Source organism: Rhinatrema bivittatum, chromosome 3, assembly GCF_901001135.1.
Source record: "Rhinatrema bivittatum chromosome 3, aRhiBiv1.1, whole genome shotgun sequence".
Lineage (NCBI taxonomy): Eukaryota > Metazoa > Chordata > Amphibia > Gymnophiona > Rhinatrematidae > Rhinatrema > Rhinatrema bivittatum.
This window is the reverse complement of record NC_042617.1, coordinates 139822605-139844383: the sequence shown is the minus strand read 5'-3', so window position 1 is coordinate 139844383 and position 21779 is coordinate 139822605. Positions and strand designations below refer to the sequence as shown.

General features: G+C 42.8%; 1 protein-coding gene across 1 annotated transcript in view; it reads left to right on the top strand.

Moving 5' to 3' along the window:
• The window catches only part of KIZ (kizuna centrosomal protein), a 340495-nt gene that overhangs the window by 55413 nt on the left and 263303 nt on the right, over positions 1-21779 (top strand). The window contains 2 exon segments of the mRNA XM_029596786.1: positions 1481-1559; positions 4474-6140. Coding sequence (XP_029452646.1) covers positions 1481-1559; positions 4474-6140 — 1746 coding nt within the window.

Sequence of the window (21779 nt, the reverse complement as noted above, 5' to 3'; positions counted from 1 at the left end):
CTTTCAGATGAGTGCCTTGGTCCGTTAGCTGGTTTTACAAACCGATATGGATTTAGCTATATTAAAAAAACAAACAAAAAAAACAAACAAACAGCTGAAAGGCAAGCGGGTGCAGGAAGCCAAGCATGGCGGTGAAAGTTTATGCTCTCTCCCCTGCAGCTGGAGACTGACCTTGTACTCAGCCCGGATGGGCTAAGCTCAGGTAAAGAGTAATTTAAAAAATAAATAAAGAGAAGGGGAGTTGAGTAGGGATTCCTCCCCCTGCCCCCTGGTCTCCATGCTCGGTGCACGATCCAGTGGTTGTTTCGCCTCCAGTGGAGTTCAGGGGGCAGGAGCAGCCTGGCAGGTTGAGGCAGCCTTATGGCTAAGGCCCCGCTGTAAGACTCATCTGGTTCACTCGTCTGGTAGCGTTTTTGTGTGTTGAAGACTGCCCTCTTCAGTTTCCATCGGGCGGCCCATTGTGTGCCTAGTTGGGCGCATAGGAGCACCTACCAGGGCACCCACTTGTGCATGCACGCACACGCATGTGCTTTTTTGCCCACACTATCTAAGTGTCCTGGGGGAGCTCAGTTTGAGCAATTATATAGGCACACTGTTGGGCACCTTATTTGTGAGCGCTTAACTTTTTGGGTACACTATTGTCAGATGCCTGTTAGGGCGTATTGACAGGCTGATGGCACCCATAGCGAAGAGCCCAAGCGCCTTGCCCTGTGTGCTGCGTGTCATATTTGGGCATCTCAGCCTGGCGTTCCCTCTAACTTGTGTCATCACTGTTTGGAGACTCAGGGAGAATTGCTCCATCTGATTTTACTAAACCTGGTTTTTCCCAGCCTGGTGCGGGAATGGAAAAAGAGCTGCCAGAAAGGTCGCCTGATTTTGGAGCTCCCCTAACTGGTTCATCAGCGGGGGAAGGTAGTTCAGTGGGCACAGGACAATTGCCCCCTAGTTTTGGCATGGATCCTTCTGCCTCTTCTTGGGTAGAATTTTTTCAAGGACTGCAGTCCTTCTTTCAGGCGCAGTCCTCGACACTGGCCAATCTTCACAAGTCAGGGTTGCAGGCAGTGAAATCCCGAACTCCTGCTGTTGCAGGAAGTGTTGGCGTACGCCTGGAGCCAGTCTTCCCGATAGGGACCTAGATGGGATAGATGATGAAGACCGATCCTTACTCCCTAGAGGATGGAGAAATTCCTCTGTGATTAGAGCCGTATAGAACTATGTTGCAGTTCTTTCATAGAGATGAGTTACTGGCTCTGATTTCCCAGACATTGAAGATGCTGGGAGTGCCTAGGGCTGAATCCATGTCTGAGCCAAAGAAAGATCCCATTTTGATTTCCTTTTGTACAGCCTCATGTTTCCTCCCTATTGTGGAGGCCATTCAAGAATTAATTGCCCCGGAAGCTAATTGTAAGGGGGGGGGGAAGTCTTGGAAGTACTGTACCCCCTGGATTCAGTTGCGAGAGAACAATTGTGTTTTCCAAAGGTGGATGCACTGGTGAGTGCAGTTACCAAGCGGACAACTATTCCTGTAGAAGGAGGAGTGGCCTTGAAGGATACACAAGGTAGGAGAATTCAAAAAAAATTTTAAGAGCTGTGACTCCAAAATCTTGATGTCTGTTTCTCATTAGTTGTATCAAACGTTTTGTAAAAGATATAACCATATAGGGAATAAGATCATAAGTGCCATGCTGGGTCACACCAAGGCTGCCCAGCATTCTCTCTCTGACTGTGGCCAGCGTGGGTCACAAGAACTGGGCAGATCTTTAGTAGTTGATCTATTTCTTATATTTCAATCCTGGGGATAAGCTTGACTTTCCCAAGTTTACCTGCCTAATAACTGTTTTATAGACCTTGTTGCGATTCCGGGTCGGCCCCGGAATCGCTGCTTACCCCGTGGCCGCCCCGGTTCCGGGCCGCCTTCCCCGTGCCTCTTGGGACCGCTTCCGCCGCAGGCCCGACGCGTTCCCACCTCGCCCGGGCCTGCAGGCTCTTCTGCTGCCGTGTCCTCGCTTTGGCGGAGCAGCCGGCGTTCCTCCACGGCTGGCTTCGCCCCCTAGGCGCGCGCGCGCACGCGTCCCAGCTCCCGATTTAAAGGGGCCAGCGTGGGAAAACGCTGGTTCCTCCCCCGGCTGACGTCAGACGCTGCAGGGCTACTTAAGCCCTGCAGTTACTGGACTCATTGCCTTGCAACGAGGTTCCCAGGTGTTCCTGTCTCCAGTTGCTGCGTTCCTGTATCGTCTTGGTCTCCTCTTGGTTCCTGACTCTGGCCTGGCTTACGGTGATTCTCCGGCTTCTGACTCTGGACTGGCAAACGACGATTCTCTGGCACACGACTCTGGACTGGCAAGCAGCGACCCTCTGGCACTCGACCTTGGACTCCGTCTGACTCGGCTCCCGCGGGCCCTCCTAAGTTCCAGCGGCCGGGTCCCTACGGGCTCCTCCTGGGGGGGATTCCGGCTTCCAGGGTGAATCTCCTAAGTCCCAGCGGCCGGACTCCTACGAGCTCCTCTCGGGGGAGGATCGGCTTCCAGGGCGAAGATCTTCTCACCACTGCGCCAGTTCCACGTCTCCCTCCTCCTTGCCAAAGCCCTTGGTCGCATAGGGCATTCTTGGTTCTTCCTCCGGCCATCCACGAGTCCGTCCTTGCCGCCTCCCGGTCGGGACCACTGCTGCAATCTCTCTCAGCGGTTCATCTTTGGTTTCGACCGGCCCCAAGGGTCCACGAATCTAACAGACCTTTTCTTTCAGGAACTTGTGCAATCCTCTTTTGAACCCCACTATGTTAGTTGCTTTGACAGAGGGTTCGACAACAGACGCCGGGTAAAATTAAGCGACAGCTGTCAAGACCCGCTGACAGCCGCCACTTCTGCCAATAAGGAGGTGCTAGGGACGTGCTAGTGTCTGGTCTATAGTTTCTCGGATCACCCCTGGAGCCCTTTTTTAAAAACTGGTGTCACATTGACCACCCTCCAGTCTTCTGGTCCCATGACTGTTTTAATAATAAGTTGCAAATCATCAAAAGCAAGTCTGCAGTTTATTTTGAGTTCTTCAGAACTCTGGGTGAATACCATCCAGTCATGGTGATTTGCTATTCTTTAGTCTGTCAGTCTGAGTTATTACTTCCTCCAGTTTTACAGTGATTCCACCTAGTCGCATAGAGTCATCTCTTAAAGAGATTAATTTGCTGTGCAAGTGAAAGGGGGAGAGACTGCCACTGTTGTAGCTTAGTTTTAGATACATTCAGAAAAACTAGCACATTAGAACTATAAATAGGGGACAAAGATTCCCAAATATTTAAACCTCTTAGGAGTTGATTGCAGCAAGAAAATTTCACCCCATAGATCATACAAATTGTTGAAAAGGGACATTGCCTCACACTTTTCATAATTCTGCTTAAATCCTGAAAGACCCAGAATCTCTAAAATTACTCATCAGAAATTACTCATCAGAATAGGTGAGAAAAACCAGTATATCATCTGCAGCAGTCTCATTTTAAAATATTTGCCTCCCTCTTGGATATCCTTTAACTTATCTCCATTTAAACCCTGAGCAACAAAAGTTCCAGCAACAGAATTAATTAATACATTTGTATGTATTTATTAATTTTGTTTATGTTCCACTTTTCAGCACTTCAAAGTGGATTACATTCAGGTACTGTAGGTGTTTCCCTGTCCCCAGAGGGCTCACAATCTAAGAAACAAAAAGGGGAAAAGAGGGCATCTTTGCCCTAGCTCCTTTCAAGCAACAAAATTCTTCTGAGAGTTCCCCATTTACTAATACCATTGCCTTAGGATTCAAATAAAGCAGGTTTAAAAAATTGAAGAAAGATCCCTCCCAACCCAAATCGCTGTAAAATAATTTCATATTCTGAAATAATTTCTGAAGAGAGTAGGTAAATGACGTAATTATTAAGTGGTGAAGTCAAGAGAGGAGCTGTAGCCCTGTAAGGGCAAGAGCTCATGAGACTGCGAACACACTGACATCTTTCTGATACCACTCTCTCTGGTAAGTCTTGTCAATTACATATTAAAAGTAAAAGTACAACACATCTGCTTTTTTGCAGTACCTCAAGTTGCAACGTTCTGTTTTTGTTTAGTAGTTATATATTTGAGGTTTTTTGAGCCAGCATATACTATCAGTTTGTTAGATATTCGAGAAGAATATAATTTTCTTGGCCATAAGTAAATATGGCGATGCATTGGGACGATACGTTCAGTTTTTCACAGTCACATCTACTGGAAGTTCTGTCAGCACCAGCAGTGAGCTTGCCAGGTATCCAGGGGGACAGTTGGGATAATCTTGTTCGCTTGAATAAAAGATTAGTACGAACTAGTTTACATCATGGTACCTTGATTGAGTATTGTAGAGCGCAACGAATACCAAGAGGGTTAAGGATAATGAAGGAACCGAAGTTGTATGTAGAACATGAGGATTTTTTGACTAAATGGAATCAAATCCTCAACAAATGTTCTTTAGATTTGATGTTGCTAGTTATAGAAAGAGCTAAAACACTAGCGGAATCCTTGCAGAAAGAACATGATGAGATGGTGGAAAAAATTAAAAGTCAAAATGTGGAGACTTTTGATGATAAATGGAAGGAATTTCAAGATACGATTAACAATTTCACAGAAGAACTGAAACAATTTAAAGCCAATAAACTCATTCGAGATGAACAAGATTATAAGAAAGGCTCCATTTATTACTGGATGAATCCACAAGTTAAAAGATCGTATGGTCAGAAAAAAACTTTTGACTTAAGTTCAGATGATTCTTCTGGGGAAGAGATACCGCGGGGGCAAAATGTGGTAACAACAAGCGGGCAACCCACTGCTCCTTTTACCGAGGCAAAGCAAGACCGCAAAGTCAGATTTCATCCGCATACTCAAGATCCACCGATAGGACAGAGATCACAGAAAACGTTGGACCCGTTCTCAAGGGAAAGGGAGGTCAGCGACTCCTCAGTGATTAATCTCTCCTCCCGCTCTCTTACTCAAATACAGATCCAAGTACTGCAGAAAGGTTTAACCTATGTACCTACGGTGCAATTTGATCATTTTGAAATTAATAAATTTTTTCAAAAATTTCTGAGAAATCTTAGATTAAGACTATTTTTTGCTCAACAGCCACCAGGAACTGCGGTTGATGAGTCGGTAGTACATCCAAAATCCACATGGTGCCCTCCCGGTAATATGGACCCTATCATACATACCTTTGCAAGGCTAGTGCAAAAGGATATTGATAACACGCAGAGAAATGTTAAAAAGGGTCAATGGAATCTATCAATACAAGAGCAGAGGGCTTTGCAAGAAATAAAAAGAGATACATCTCTGGTGGTCAAAAGTGCCGACAAAGGTGGAGCAGTGGTGGTAATGAATCAGGACTTTTATAGAGAGGAAGCCTTGAGACAGCTGGCCGATCAGAAGTTCTATAAAAAATTAGAAGAAGATCCCACTAAACAGTTGAAAGAATCGATTGACGAACTGTTGGAAGATGCTTTTGTGCAAGGCTGGTTAACCAAGAGAGAATTCCGGTTCCTAAAGGTAGAACATCCTAGGGTACCAACCTTTATCATCTTCCAAAAATTCACAAAGATCTGGTACAACCCGCCAGGGCGTCCTATTATTTCGTCTAAAGGTTCGCTTCTGGAACCACTCTCCCAATATGTCGACACATTTTTGAGACCACTTGTACCATCTCTGCCCTCTTATGTCCGGGATTCAGGACAATTAATTCAATTTTTGGAGACCTTAAATGTTCCTTCAGATGGTGTGCTTCTAGCTACAATAGATATTGTGTCTTTGTACACAAATATACCGCAGAATGCGGCATTAGAGGTGCTTAGGGACAGTTTAACAGCACAGGCAACATCCATTCGTCCTCCCATAGCTTTCATTATAGATTTAGCCACTTTGGCGTTGAAACAAAACTTTTTTCTATTCGAGCAAAGCTATTATCAACAGGTTGGTGGCACGGCAATGGGGGCCACTATGGCCCCCAGTGTCGCTAACCTATATGTGGGACATTTTGAGGCACGCTGGTTAGAGAGTTCTCCATACAAAAACAATATTATAGTGTGGCGCCGTTTCATCGACGACATTTTCATAGTGTGGCATGGGACTGAGGTCCTTTTTCAAGAATTCATGGTTTGGTTAAATTCCTGTGAACAGGCATTGCAGTTTACATATAATTATGATCATGTTTCAATTCCTTTTTTGGATATAAGGATCTCTTTGGATGGCAATAAAATTTTGTTTCACGATATTTCAGAAACCAACGGATCGCAACACATTATTAGAGTACTCTAGCTGTCATCCCCATAACTTTGCGTAACAGCATTCCTTCGGCCAATTTTTGAGGCTGAGGAAACTATGCTCATCAGTTCAAGAATACAAATTAAGAGCAAGAGAGATGAGTCAGCGATTCATAGATAGGGGTTACCCGTTGGGGGTAATCCGGAAAGCTTGTAAGCGAGCTAGATGGATCATAGAGAATATCTATTGCAACCGAGGCAAAAATTATAAATAATAGGTTGACATGTGTGTTACCGTATTCTGTGGGAGTGAATGGGATAGTGCAGAGTATTAGACGACATTGGAACGTATTACAGGTTCACAATGAGTTTGTAACTCAGCCTTTAATAGCTTTTAAAAGAGGAATGAGCATTAAAGATCAGGTGGTCAGGTCACATTTTAAAGTTCCAGCAATTAGATCCGAAGAAGGGAATGGTCATTTCCCGTGCGGGTCGTGTGTAATGTGCCCACTTGCTCATTCCAATATAAATATTCCTCTTGAGAAATTAAAAAAAATTTAAACCGATCAGAGCAACTACCTGTGTTTCTCGAAATGTTATATATGCCATCTGGTGCCCTTGTGGGCTCATTTATGTGGGCAAAACCACGAGAGCATTAAAACGCGTTTGACAGAGCACAAGAGTGCACTGAAACGAGGAAGGATGGAAGCTCCATTAGTTCAGCATTGCGCTGAACAATCCCATGTTTTTGAGACTTTACATAGTACGGTTTTGGACTGTATTGAGCAGGATGAGCGGGGAGGGGATTTAAATCTTTGTTTATTACAGCGCGAACAGCGCTGGATCTTTAAGTTGAATACAATTGCCCCGGCTGGGCTTAATAAGGAAGTTGACTGGGCGGTCTTCTTGTAGTGGATAGGTTAGTTCCAGATTTGAGGTTAGAGTATAAAACAGCTGATATCCGGTAGAGACGGAAGATTAGCGCTTGAGCGCCATTTTTTGAAAGACAAAGCGGTAGGAAGAATCTGTGCCACACTGAATTGTAAGTAGCAATGCATTAGTAGAGTGAGATACGTATAGACATCGTTTTAAAGGTATTTATAGACTTATGTTTTTTGTAACAGAGTTTGTGAAGGAACGGTAGCCCCTGAAGCAGGCGCGAGGAGCGCGCCGAAACATGGCCAATGTCGGGCGATTCATCTGAAGCAGTGCAGTAACACGGCGAAGAAATATAGTAGAAATACTGTTGAGAGATAAGCATAAATCGAAACACACAATGTTTTAATGATTGGTTGTGGCACGTTAGATGGTCAAATACGGGTGTTTTTAGGGATTTTAAGGGAGGCATATTTGCACTTTATAAGACTATAAGTTTAATTGACAAACTAGACAAACCTGAAGAGAGTAGGTAAATGACGTAATTATTAAGTGGTGAAGTCAAGAGAGGAGCTGTAGCCCTGTAAGGGCAAGAGCTCATGAGACTGCGAACACACTGACATCTTTCTGATACCACTCTCTCTGGTAAGTCTTGTCAATTACATATTAAAAGTAAAAGTACAACACATCTGCTTTTTTGCAGTACCTCAAGTTGCAACGTTCTGTTTTTGTTTAATAATTTATTATATTACATTTTCTTACCCAGACTGGGACATGGTTAATCACAGGTCCCTCCATCTGGAACGACATACCTTTGGACCTCAGGCAGGAAACTTGTCTACCAACGTTTAAAAAGAAACTAAAGACATGGCTGTTCTGCCGAGCCTTCCCCGCTATTAGTCCAACAGCCAGCAATTATGTAAATAAATAACGTTCCAGAAATTATGTAAATAAATAAACGCTAAATCATGTTACAAGTTATGAGGACGGCTCCTTGCCTCCCTCACATACTCTCTTGTATATTGTACTCTATCTTCGTTCCCCCTTTCTTATTTCCTACTCCCAGTTAAGGCATCCTTGTTATAATGTAACTTTATACTCCTTCAAATTGTCTCTTGTTGATTATAGTTGGTTATAGTTGATTATAGTTACTGCCTAGTTCGATGTAAACCGAGTTGATTTGATTTGTATCAAGAAAGTCGGTATATAAAAGCCTTTAATAAATAAATAAATTTTTGTATAACGGTGATATGAACACGCCTCACTTAGCTTTTCCTTTTTAAAATCTTATCCATGTTAATTCTTATTTTGAATTGTAAATATGTAGCAGAAATGCACACTTGTACAAATGAAAGTACAAAACAGGTTTCTGTTCCAAGACAGGATCAGGGCCAATCTAGCTTCAGATGCTTTCTCCCTTGATTAGAGAATAGGCCTTCGGTATGCACACTGTCCAGTATCCCTGGTTCAGAACACCTTGATAGCAGTCAGAAGAGACCAACAAGCCAGCCTCAGTGCTGCAAGATCTGGCAGGGAAGATAGGCCGCAGCATTGCGTTTGGACGAAAGAAGGAGCTTAACAAGTTACTGCGTCCAGTTCAGGCTGCACATGTAGGGGGCAGATTGGAGGAGGTGAGGGGAAGGCACCAAGCTCCTTTGAGCCAAAACAGCAGAAAGGCACAGACCACATTGGGATTTTGAGTGCTGATAAGTTGTGTTTTCAGGGTGAAGGCATGGCCTGACCCACTTTACAAAGCAGCAGGAGTGGGGGTGAGTACAAGAGGAGAGTGAAGAGGGATGGAGGGAAAGTGGATGCTAGAGTTGAGGGGGAGAAGAATGTGGTTATCTGTAGAGCAGACTTGAAATTTGTCTATTTTCTGCTTTTTTTTTTTTTTTCAACAGGTTGCAGTTAGTTGTAAGATATCTGCTGTAAAATAAAGATATATTTGATGTCATCGTTGAATTGAAAGTATTTTATCACTTTTCATATCTGTTTGTATATTGTTGAGTAAAGGAAGCATTTCATGGCAGAATGTGAGCAGCAAATGTAATTTCAAGTTGATCTTCTAATCAGTACTATCACAATGCAGTTGAGGCATTTGTTTTCTCAGATGAAATCAGTTGTTGAAATACAATTCCCAGAACATGATTTTGAGTTATTTCACCTGTGCGAGGTTCCTGGTTCTTGTGCAATTATTATATTAATAGGTTGGGATACTGAGCAAAGCTGATACTTATGAAGACAGTAAGTTGGTCCTTCTTTTGGTACTTTAGTATCCTCATTGATGGCTGGGAAGGCTTTCTGTCATTGCTGTGAATAGTAAAATCATTTTTTGCTTTTATGTGAAACCCATAACCAGTAATGATGTGCTTTTACTTTTGAAAGGACATTAAAACAACAACAAAATTGTTGTTTTCAAAATGAAACGAAAAAACTCCCAAACAAATTTGTTTTATTTCCTTATTTAGTGCATGTTAAATGGTTTTAATAAGCATTAAAACCACTTAAACATGCACTAAATCGGAAAAATGAAACAAAAATAAGTGAACCTCCCCACCAATGTAAGAAAGAGAAGCCTAGGCACCCCTAATAACAAAGTCCACGGTTTTCATGAGGCAGCTCAGTGGTAAGGATTAGAAAACTCTATGGCACAATATTGGGATTCTGAACTAATTTCTCTGTGTATCTGCAGTTATTTGGCAGGCAGTTTTACACACATTTAGCGAAAAAGCCTTCAATCAATGCATATTTTCCTTTTACAAATAAAAAAAAAAGTTTTACAAACTTTATTTTGTACACCTGAATAAATGATTTTATTTTTTGCATTGTTTCTTTCCAGTTCAATTCTTTAGTTTTTAAAAACCTTTGTTCATTTGTTTTTCTCTCTTTCTTTGATTTTTCTTCCCCTCCCCACTCAGCCACTTTTTTCTCCTTGTCTCTTCCCAGTCTTCCCTCCAAGTCTCACTTCTTTTCGTTTTCCTCCTTCAGTCTTCCCCCATTCCCCTGCCTCTCCAGTGTCTCCTTTTTGCGTCTGCTCTAGTGTCTTTTATCCTCCCTTAGCCAGCCCCTTCTCACCTTCCCCCCATTCGTCTTAGGACTCCTTTTTTTTTCTTTCTGCCTCTGTGGCTACATGCCACATAAAACAAACACTATCCTGAATGTGTTGTGACTGGGCTGTCAGAGAGCTGTGGCAGAGGCAGTAGCACTTCTGCTGTCGGAGGAAAGAGCAGTGGCAAATGCACTTTTCTCTGATTCTTATGGCATCAGTGCATGCACATTTTTTTTTTAAACTTTTCCACTGAGGCAATAGGGTGATTGAAGTGTGGTCCAACATTTTTGGCTTCTTGCCTTAGTGTGAGCTATCACCGCATTTAGAGCATACTCATTTATCTTCCTTCACTCAGTTCAAGATGTTGATGTCAGGAGAGTGACTCTGCATATTGGAAAAGGGATAATGAGGCTCATGAATATTGTAATGAAGCAGATAATGCATTTAAACAATTCTGAACAGGAACCAGTCTAAAAACTTACAGAACTGGCATTTGTTTGAGATAAGCAGGGCCTCGGAGGAGGGCCTTGTGGTTTTAAATATAGAATATGAATGATTTATTTACTAAAGTTGAAGAACTACATTCAGAAATTGTTCTGTTTAATTTGTTTGCATTGAGTCCTTTGTGTCCATCTATTTGTTGGTATAGTAATACTGTGAAGAGATGAGGAACAAAGCTAAATATAATGCAGGTAATTTTAAAAGGAGTTACACGTGTAAATGTAGCATACTATCATAGCAATTATAAAAGCCATTTATGCATGTAGAGTGCACTTCTACATGAATATTCTATGGTCAATACATTGGCAAATATAGTGTGTCAATTTTCAAAAGCCCAGTTGCACGGATAAATTGCATTTACATGTGTAAGCCCAATTTTAAGCCTGTAAATGCTTTTAAAATCAAGCCACATAAGTATTCGGACACAGTAACATGAGTGGTACCTGGCTTTGCTCTTTAGGTATAACAATAGATTTGATTCACTAGTTGTTTACAAGAAGCTTTCATTTTTTAGGTTTCTGAGTACTGGTGTCATTCTGTTGGAATTGTCTTTACAAATTTTGTAATGCTGTGGAACTTGGGCAGGTTTTTTGTTTTTTTTACTTTCTCAATGCTAATACTATTTTAACTATGCATGCCATAATTGCATTAATAGCCCAATAATGATTTACCCTTAAAGTCATAAATAATGCTCAAGTCATAAATCAGTGTCAAGTTCTTTCTCCATGCCAGTGTCATACAACTATTGCTGCCAGGAACTGTCTTCATAGTGATACTGTATCACTTTGAAATCCCAGATCAATGCGACATCCTACTAACCTTAAAATACTAGAGTGTTGGCAAGCTTTTGCTTCCTGATTGAAGGAATGAAATTCTGTGTGAATTTTAAAACCAATTTTTCAAAGAATTCCACAGTGCTAACTTTTCATTTCATATAGAATTTTAATTTTAAAGTGGTTTTTTTTTTAAGTTAGACATGCAAACTCTGTGTGAATTATTTTTTTTTTAAAGTTGAACAAATCATTCTTTGGTACCTTCTTAAAACCTCAGAGTCTGGGGGGGGGGGGGTGGGCGGGGGGAGACAAGATGGCTGCCTGCTGAGATGCGTTGTTTGTTTGTTTATTTATTTATTTGCCGGTTTCATATACCAACATACACTGTGAGTATCACATCGGTTTACATTGGAACAATAAATTAGCTTGAAAATGCTTTACAGAGAACCCTTAATATATACTAATAACCATGAAACTGGTTGTAAATGCAGAATACATAACTAAACTTAAAATGGGAAACATAAGCTTACTTTACAGTTTTTTACAATAATTTTACAGAGATCTCTTAATTTAAAATGGGAAACATGGGATTATTTTACAGCATTTTAACAATGATTACAGAGAGCTTTTTCTTAGTGCGAGTTATTAGAGAAAGGGACTATTATCGACTGGGACTATGGGCGCAGAGGGGGAGGACAGCGGGGGTTATGGGAGGGAACTGAGGTGTGTGGGCAAGAGAGGTGCGAGAAGTCAGAGCGGAGATCTGTCAGAGTGGAGATCTGTCTGGTAAGGTGTATGCCTGTTAAATAACCGGTCTTTAGTTTCTGCTTAAATTTCTTTGGGCAGAGTTCCTGGCATAGAGTTCCACAGCGCAGGACAGCAATGGGACAGTGATCGAGCTTTAGTGGCTGCAAAGTTGTAGGAATTTGGATAAGGGTGTGCGTAAGGATGCCAGGTATTGATTTCTGGTGGGTCTTGAGGAGGTGTTGAAAGTTAGTTCCTTTGAACCAATTCTGTCGGGATTATGAAGGGCTTTGTGGATGATAGAGAGGGTTTTGTATTGGATGCAGTGACCAATGGGGAGCCAATGTAAATCTTTGAGGACGGGTGATATGTGTTCATTTCTACGGTGGTTAGTGAGGATACGGGCGGTAGCGTTTTGAAGTATTTGGAGTGGGGTGGATGGTGCTTTTAGGGAGACCTAGGAGTGAGGGAGTTGCAGTAGTCTATTTTGAGAAAATAGTTTGCCTGCAGTACTGTCCAAAAATCGGAAAGATGAAGGAGGGGTTTTAGTTTTTTCAAGGTATGTAGTTTGAAAAAGCACACTTAAGTGTAGAATTGATGTATTTTTTGAAATTCATATGATTGTCTAGGGTGACCCCCAAGATCTCTAACATGCTTGGTGAACATGATTGTCACTGGGGGCGTGAGGATGGGGGAGATATTGGTGTTATCTTGCGGTGTGATGAGCATAAGTTCTGTTTTGGCGGTATTAAGGGCAAGATGTATGTTGGATAATAGCTTGTTAATTGCAAGTAAAGTGGATTCCCAGGTGTTGATGGCCTTGAGTAGGGAGTCGTTAACTGGTATGAGTATCTGCACATCATCAGCATATATATATTATGGGAGATCAAGTTCAGATAGTAGGTGGCAGAGGGGCAGTAGGTAAATGTTGAATAGCGTGGATGATAGAGAAGAGCCTTGCGGAACAACCTGATTAAGGGGGATGGCTTTGGATTCGTGATTCCAATTTTGATTTTGTATTGCCTGTTGCTAAGATATGATGTAATTCAGCTGAGGACAAGTCCAGCTATTCAGATTTCGCTGAGTCGCTGTATGAAGAAATTGTGATTAATAGTGTTGAAGGCCGAAGATATATCTAAGAGGGCAAAAATGTACGATTTGCCTTTGTCGAGGCCTTTGATGAGGTGGTCTGATATGGAAAGTAGAAGGGTTTCGGTTCTGTGGTGTTTTCGGAAACCGTATTGAGAGGAGGTTAAGAATAGCTGGTTGTCAAGGTAGTCTGTGTGAGTAGGCGGTTAACTGCTTTCTCGAGGATTTTAGATAGGAAAGGTAAGTTGGATATTGGTCGGTAATTTGCTGAATCAGAGGGATCGAGATTGGGTTTTTTTCACTATGGGCTTGACAATTGCTTGTTTAAGGGGCTTGGGCACTGAGCCTGAGGAGATGGAGATATTTATGATGTCTGCTATAGGTTGGGCAATTATGTTAGGGATAGAGAGTAGATATTTTGTGGGGATAGTGTCCGATGGATGAGCGGATGGTCTTGTTCTCTTGAGGATGGATTCTATTTCCGTTGCGGATATAGTTTCAAAGGAATTAAGTTCAGAGGTGGGGTTGTGAAGGGGAGTTTTGTTGGGTGGAGTGGTCATGGGGAATCGCGACAACAGTTTGTCAATTTTATCCTGGAAATAGAGTGCGAGGTCCTCACATTTGGTGCTGGCTTCTTCGTCTGGAATGTGGGCGAGGGGTAGTTAGTTAGGGAGGCCACAAATTCAAAGAGGGCATGGGCGTTGTATTGGAATTGGTGGATTTTGCGGGCGTGGAAATCTCTTTGCTTTATTTAGCATTTCACGGTAGTTATAGAATGAGGTTTTAAACTTTGCAAGGAGTGAGGGTGTAGGATTTTTGCGCCAGCATTTTTCTAGCTTCTGAGTTGTTTCATGTTTTTCAAGTTGTTCGTTTACCAGGGTTTTTTTTTTTATTGTTTTGAGATGAGTTAATTTCTCTGGACTGTAGTGGGCAAATTTTTTCTGCCACCGCGTTAGTGATGTTATGCAAAGAAGCTAGAGCCGAGTCAGCGTTTGATATGTCTAGACTATCAAGGGAATTTGACAGGGATGTGATGAGGTCGTCTCTATTGCATGCTTTTCTAAAGTGTATAATGGTTTTTGAGTTCATGGGGGGGAAGGGGGTTCCTGATAGAACAGGTAGTTTTAATGGGAAAGTGGTCGGACCGGCGTCTGCTTATCAGGCAGGTTGGAGGTCCCTTGCGCTGAGGTCACAATAGAGGCGGGTGACTCACTGTAGGCCTTGTCCAGCCGCGTTGGTGCAGCGTCGATCGGGCCAGAAGGAGGGTTGCTCTCAGGCTGGGCACCTGACCCCGATGGGTCGGTGCTGATTGCACGGGTGAGGACGCGGGAGACGGAGGCGGCAAGCACGGCCCTCTCTCTCCGTTTTTCCTCTCTGCTGCGGATTGCCTCAGCATCGATGCCTCATACGAAGCGTAAAGCTAGACTAAGGGAGAACATTACTAGTTCTCCCTCCCTGGGTTCTGCTCAACCCCGGATTGAGGAGTTCTTTACCGCAACACCAACTCTTACTCCCATTGTGATGGCCGCATCAGAGTTAGGGGAGGGGCGCAATCTACCTTTGCAGGCCAAGGAAATCTCTCTTAGCCCGGGAGCGCCAGCTACACCGACTCCTCCTTGCCATGGTTTACTAGCTACACCAGGATCTTTGTCCCCTACAAGTGGGGTTCAAGGAGCTCTTATAATGCCCCAGACATCTATGGAGAGAGGGGCGACTTTTAGCGTCATCCCTCGTGTGTGAAATTGGCAGTTGTTGGGACAGAGCTTTTTGCTGGTAAGAGAGATGGAGCGATATCGCCTTCGTTTTTGGCCATGAAAATCGGCTTTTCCTGGTGGTGAAGGCAAGAAGGTAACTCAAAGCTATAGTGAGTTGAAGCACACTCAGGTTGGTAAACTCGGGCTTTCAAAACCATCTGTAATTACAATGGATGTGTTATGGAATGCATTAGTGACTTTGGAATCCTCAATAACATCTTTAACAACAGTGGTAATGGATCTTAATAATCGGTCAATGCATAATAATTTAGTTTCTTCTCGAGACACTAAACTTTCATCTTTGGACATGCGAGTTTTATCTCTCGAAGACTCAATATCAATTAGTCCAGTCAGATTTGATATCATAAAAAAAAATTGAGAATATGGAAAATTCATTACAATTTCTAAATCTAAAGATTTCAAATTTCCCTGTAGTTAAGAAGAATTCACCTGTAGAGCTCTTGTGCAATTATGTTTCCTCAACTTTAAAAGTTCCTGAATCAGCTATGCCTGTAATAACTAAGGCTATTTTCCTTCCACAAGCTATATCTGAAGAAGCTCAAGGAGAAAATATATCATCTGATAATATACAAGATCTAACAAATTTCTTAGAAACTCTCAATCTATTGTGATATCTTCTCAGGGGACTTTGCTTGTTTACATTTGCTTTTCCTATGGACCGCAATAATGTATTACATTTTTTTCTTCCGTAATAGATCCCTCTTATTTTATGGTCAGAGGGTTTGGATTTTTCCTGACCTTTTAAAGAATACCCAGCAGCTTCGTAAGAAATTTCTGTCTATGCAATCGGAAGTACTCGCTAAAGGTGGAAAATTTTTATTGCGGAATCCCTGTAAATCCTCCATTAGATATTCAAATTGTAATTGTTTTTTTTGAGCCATCTCAACTGCAAGTGTTTCTTGGCTCACCTCTGCTTTAGTTATATATACACCGGCTAAAACATTTTTTATTGTCGTTCTCAGCATGCCTATTTTTTCTATTGCTTGGTAAATTCACCCTATCTTTCCTATTTGCCCCCCTCTCCCCCCCCCCCCCCACCACTTCCTTTCCTAAAAATAATATTGAGGCTAATAATCTTTTTTTTTTCTTTTGTTATTAATATCATAAGAGTGGTAGTGTTACTATTTGAGTTTGATAAGGAATAATTCACAGACACCCAATTTAATAACAATTTTAATAAACAGATTGGTAAAATTTGATTTGCTATATCTTTTTAATGTTTCTTTAAGAATACACTTAGAATATACAATAAAGTATATAATTCCTTATCCTATTATCTCTCTCTCGGGATCTTTTATGAGAAATAAAGAATAAATGCAGAGTACATTTCCCTGATCTCTATACTTAATTAATATTGTATCAAATACTTAACAATGTAAGTTGTAGCTGGCCAGGCTATTGATTCTCACAGTGGGAGGGTAACACTGTGATACAGGATGATGTCTCTGGGTGTGTGTCTCTCTCTCTCTGCCTCCAAATTGATGATAATGTTGCACCCTGTTTTATAGTTTCCCAAGTGCAATCCAAGCCAAGTGTTCTTTTCTGATTGGTCATAGATTGAAGCTCTTTTTCTCAAATATGGTTTTGTACCAGAATAGCCCCAGCCAAATAAGAATCAATTATTAGCATAACTATTCTGTACCATATAGCAACATTTGTTCCTTTGGGTTATTTCTGACCAACCAATCAGTGATTATATCAATGACTGTATCTATGGCTGCATCCATGGTTGATAGACATGGTTGATAGACATGTCAATCTTCCAACATTCCAATGTCCAGTATAGTGTCTTCAATGTGCATTATTTCTGAGCAAATGCAGAGACTGCAAATCTTCAGCCTTTCTGGTTTACTAGTAAGTTTTAGCTGGTTTACTAGTTAATCCACTGTATCAAATACAATATTAATACAAATAAGGAAATCAAAGAAATAATCACCTCATTATCCCACAATAGGAATATCCATTTTCTGTTTAGCCTTATATCTCTGTACAAGGTATTCTTGTATTGTAATATGTTTGAAAATAAATAAAAATAAAATTTAAAAAAAACCCAAAAAACCCCCTCAGAGTCAAATTTTGAGAAAGTAAAAAAAAAAAAAAAAAAAAAAGGATGTGAATGCATATGCCAATTTCCAGAGTAAACTGATTTTTATTGGTAATAGGGTAATTCCATATAAAGTGGACCAGGGGTCCACGCTCAACCTCCTCCAAATTGAACTAAATTTTGCACTGATGTTCTCCAGGATCTCAAACAAAACCGTACTAAATTTTTCACCTGGATCTCCATTGTTTGGAGAGCTAGAGGCAGTTGAATGGAGGTCACCTCTGAGTACCATGGTCTGTGCAACCTAAAATGGCCATTTTGTCCAGGTACTGCAGCCCGACAATACCTCTCGGGGGCCTGAAATTTTATGGATTAATGCAAACCCTAGCGGTAAGTCCCAATACAAAGTTTGGAACATAATGTGAGCTTGGCTTCCTTTTTGTGAGCCAGCAAAGTATGTGAAAAATGTTACAAAAGAAATATAAGGCCTACTTTGACTTCTCATTGCTCTTGACCTGTAATTTGATTCAGACCCTAACTGGACCGGTAGTCATGGCCCATGGCATATACATATAAGATTTGTATTAAGAGGCTTTACAGGCAACCGGAAGCAAAGATATAATTTCATAAATACACAATGTCACTTTTTAATGCAAATTTTTGCCAATTTTTAGGTGCAAATATCTCTGCTATGTAGTTTTTTTAATTCTTTTCTTTTTTATGTCATTTGAAAGAGCAACTTTGGTAATAGCATGTTAGCAGTGTATTGTGGCAGCGATTTTGGGAACTTGCCTTGGTCTGTGATACCATTGTGTTCTTTCGGGTAGATTTTCAAAGGCCCGCATGTGTAAATCACGGGGTTTATGCACACGGCTGGGCCTTGCGTGCGCCAAGCGAATTTTCGAAGGGGCCTGGCCACATGCGTAAACCCTGGTATGCGCTTAAGTGCTGGGCCTCTTCGAAGGGGCGGGCTGGGGGTGTGTGTTCTGGGCAGGGGGCAGGCTGGGATAGTGCATTGATCGCTGTCCCGAAGACTTGCTTGTCGGAAACCGGCAAGCATGCATAACTTACTTCAGCTCAGGAGCTGAAAAAAACCCCAAAAGGTAGGGTTTAGGGGGTGTGGAAGAGAGGGGAAGAGGGAGGGAATTTAGGTAGGGGGGGTGGGGAAGGGAACTGGGGAAGGCCCTGAATGCGTCTCCGTGTGGAAATTACAAAAGCCCCCCTCCCTTACACGCAGCCCACGGATTTTCTAACATGCATGCGCTGGTGCACACATGTTAGAAAATTGGCGTATCCACGTGTGCACGCCAGGAAGCGCATGCACATGGATGTGCACATGCACGTTCGAAAATGTACCCCTTTGTTTCCCTGGTATCAAATTTTTCTTGTGCCAAAGGGGTACATTGAAGCAATCAATCCTGTACAGGATGAGAAGTTTAGCAAAGGTTATACAGTTGCTGGCACAAGGGAAAATCATCAATTCAAGCCAATGCAATTAAAATTTGCATTAGCAAAATTTCGAATGACGTCACCTCATTTATTGCAATTGTTCTAGAACATGAATGTGAATATTTTCATAACCTTCAAGTATCCAGCTTCCAACCTGGTCAGTATTTAGTTTGCATCTATGATAAATTCCGGTAGATTGGCCATATATGCGAAGTCTCAACCGAGGAATGGGATGGAACCGTATCAAACCATGTTGTGGTTCTTTCATAGAGATGAACTATTGGCCCTGATTTCCCAAACCTTGAAACAGCTGGGTGTTCCTGGTTTGGATGCTATGTCAGAACAGAGGAAGAATCCCATTTTGGTTTCCTTACGGTAAAGCCTCTTGGTTTTTCCCGGTGATGGATGCCATTCAGGAATTGATTGATCTGAAATGGGATGCCCCAGAGGCAAATTTTAAAGGGGGGTTGAACATTGGAAGGCCTGTAGCTCCTGGATCCGGCTGTGAGGGAGCGTTTACGTTTTCCTAAAGTGGATGGTGTGGTATGTGCCGTGTCTACGCGGACAACTATCCCCATAGAGGGAGGAGTAGCCTTGAGGGATGTACATGATAGAAGAAGGATTGAAGCTATGATTAAGCAAGCTTTTGAGACAGTGGCAATGAATTTACAGATTGCCTCCTGTTGCACCCTGGTGCGAGATCTTGTCTGCTCTCTCTCAGGAGGCTGATGAGTCTAGAGGGAATTCTAGAGCTGTTATGGAGCCTGCTGCCCTCTTTTTAGGAGACACAGGCTGTGATTTGTTCTGTACCTCATCCAGAGGAGTGGCTTCGGTGATAGTGGCCAGGCGTCAACTCTGGTTGCAAAATTGGTCAGCTGGCACAGTTTCCAAAGCCAGTCTTACCAAGATGCCCTTTAAAGGCTTGCTCTTGTTTGAGAGTGAGTTGGAGAAACTGGCTAGTAAGTGGGGCGACTCTCCGGTGCCTTCGTTACTGGAGGATAAGAAACAGTTTCAGTGCCCCTTTAGTATGAGGGGTCGGTTCCGGAGTTCCAGGCATTTTTTGTCCCTACAGAGGAACGACCTTTCAGCGGACTCGGCCTTTTGGTAGGTCTCAGTCCTTTCATAACCAGCAGCCCAAGAGAGGAGTGGGCTTGGGTGTTGGACCTTCCTGAGCTTCCCAATGAAGGTTTGCTGACCGACCTTCCGGAACAGAAAATAAGGCGACGTCTCTCTCTCTTTTATCGGAGGTGGGTCAAGATCATGTCGGACCATTGGTTCCTGGAGGTGATACGTGAAGGATATGCACTGGAATTTCGCAGTATTTCTCGGGACGTGTTCATGGTGTCCTCGTGCCACTCCCCACAGAAGAAGCAGGTAGTGGATTTCAAGCTTCAAAGGCTCCTCAGACTGAGGGCTGTGGATCTGGTGCCCACGTCTCAAAGTATGGGGCGATATTCCATCTGGTGCCCACGTCTCAAAGTATGGGGCAATATTCCATTTATTTTGTTGTGCCCAAGAAGGAGGGCTCCTTTTGTCCTATATTGGATTTCAGGAGGTTCAACAGTCACTTGAAGGTGACTCATTTCGAATGGAAACCTTACGCTGTGTAATAATGGCGGTGCAATTGGGAATTTCTGACCTCCTTGGATATGTCAGAGGCTTGTCTTCATATTCCCATCCGATCGGACCACCAACACTTTCTACCCTTTACGGTATCAGTTTTGGGTGCAGCCTTTTGGTCTAACCACCACTCTCAGAACATTTTCCAAGATTATGGTGGTGGTAGCAGCAGCCTTGCGAAAAGAAAGAAGGAATCCTGGTGCACCCATATTTGGATGACTGGCTGATTGGAGCTAAATCTCAGGAAGAGAGCCTCCTGGTGACACACAAGGTGATCTCCTTATTGCAGGAGCTCGGTTGAATGGTGAACCTGACCAAAGCAATCTTCAACCATCCCAGTCATTGGAGTATCTGGGGGTCTGGTTTGACATGGAACAGGACAGAGTTTTCCTACCGGAAGTTTGGGTCCAGAGATTGATGTCTCAAGTGCGTCAGTTGATGAACACCATATACCCGAATGTGTGGTCCTACCTACAGGTACTCAGCTTGATGACAACTACCCTTAGAAGTGGTGCCATGGGCAAGGGTGCAGATGCATACTCTTCAGTGTTCTCTGCTATCATGTTGGAACCTGCAGTCCCAGGATTATGCGATATGGTTCCACTTGCCAATGGAAATCTGCTCCCACCTCCAGTGGTGGTTGCAGGAAGATCATCTGAAAAAGGGAGTTCCCTTGTCCTCTCCAGCCTGGTTGGTACTCATGACAGATGTGAGTCTCCATGGTTGGGGGACTCACTGTCTGGAGTTAACGGCCAGGGGTGCTGAAATGCCGAAGAGTCTTCTGGACTCTTTGGCATTTCAGTCGCCTGGAGGCCCGGGCGGTATGGCTGACATACTTACAGTTCATCCACAGGCTGCGGCATCAAGTAGTTCATGTGATGTCTGACAATGCAACAACGGTGGTCTATATCAATTGCCAGGGAAGAACTAAGAGTCAGCAAGTGTCGCAAGAAATAGACCAGCTGATGGAATGGGTAGATAGTCATCTGCAGATGATCTTTGCCTCTCACATTGTAGGAAAAGACAACGAAGTGCGGACTTTCTCAGCAGGGAGAGTCTGGACCTAGGAGAGTGGGTGTTGTCAGCCGAGGCATTTCAGTTGATTGCGGATCACTGGGGCCTCCCATTTCTAAATCTGCTGGCGACTTGTCGACATGCCAGGTTCCTCGCTTCTACATTCGTAGGAGAGATCCATGGTTCCTGGGAATAGACGCTATTGTACAGGTCTAGCCGGAAGACAGATTGCCTTATGCCTTTCCTCCGTGGCCCTTGCTGGGCAGGATAATTCACAAGATCAAAGGCCACAGAGGGCTAGAACTCCTAGTGGCACGGGACTGGCACAGGTGTCTGTGGTATGCGGATTTGCGACAACTCCTGGTGGAGGCTCCCCTTTGTCTTCCACCGCACATAGATCTGCTTCAGCAGGAAATGATTCTTCAAGAGGATCCGACTTGATTCTGTCTTGCAGTTTGGCCCTTGAGAGGGCTCACCTGTTAAAGTGTGGTTATTCCTCTGTGGTGATTGCCACTTTACTCCACATTTGCAAGGTCTCTTTTTTTCTTCTATTTTTATTTACTTTACTTTCTTTGCAAATTGATTTTTTTGCTTTTTC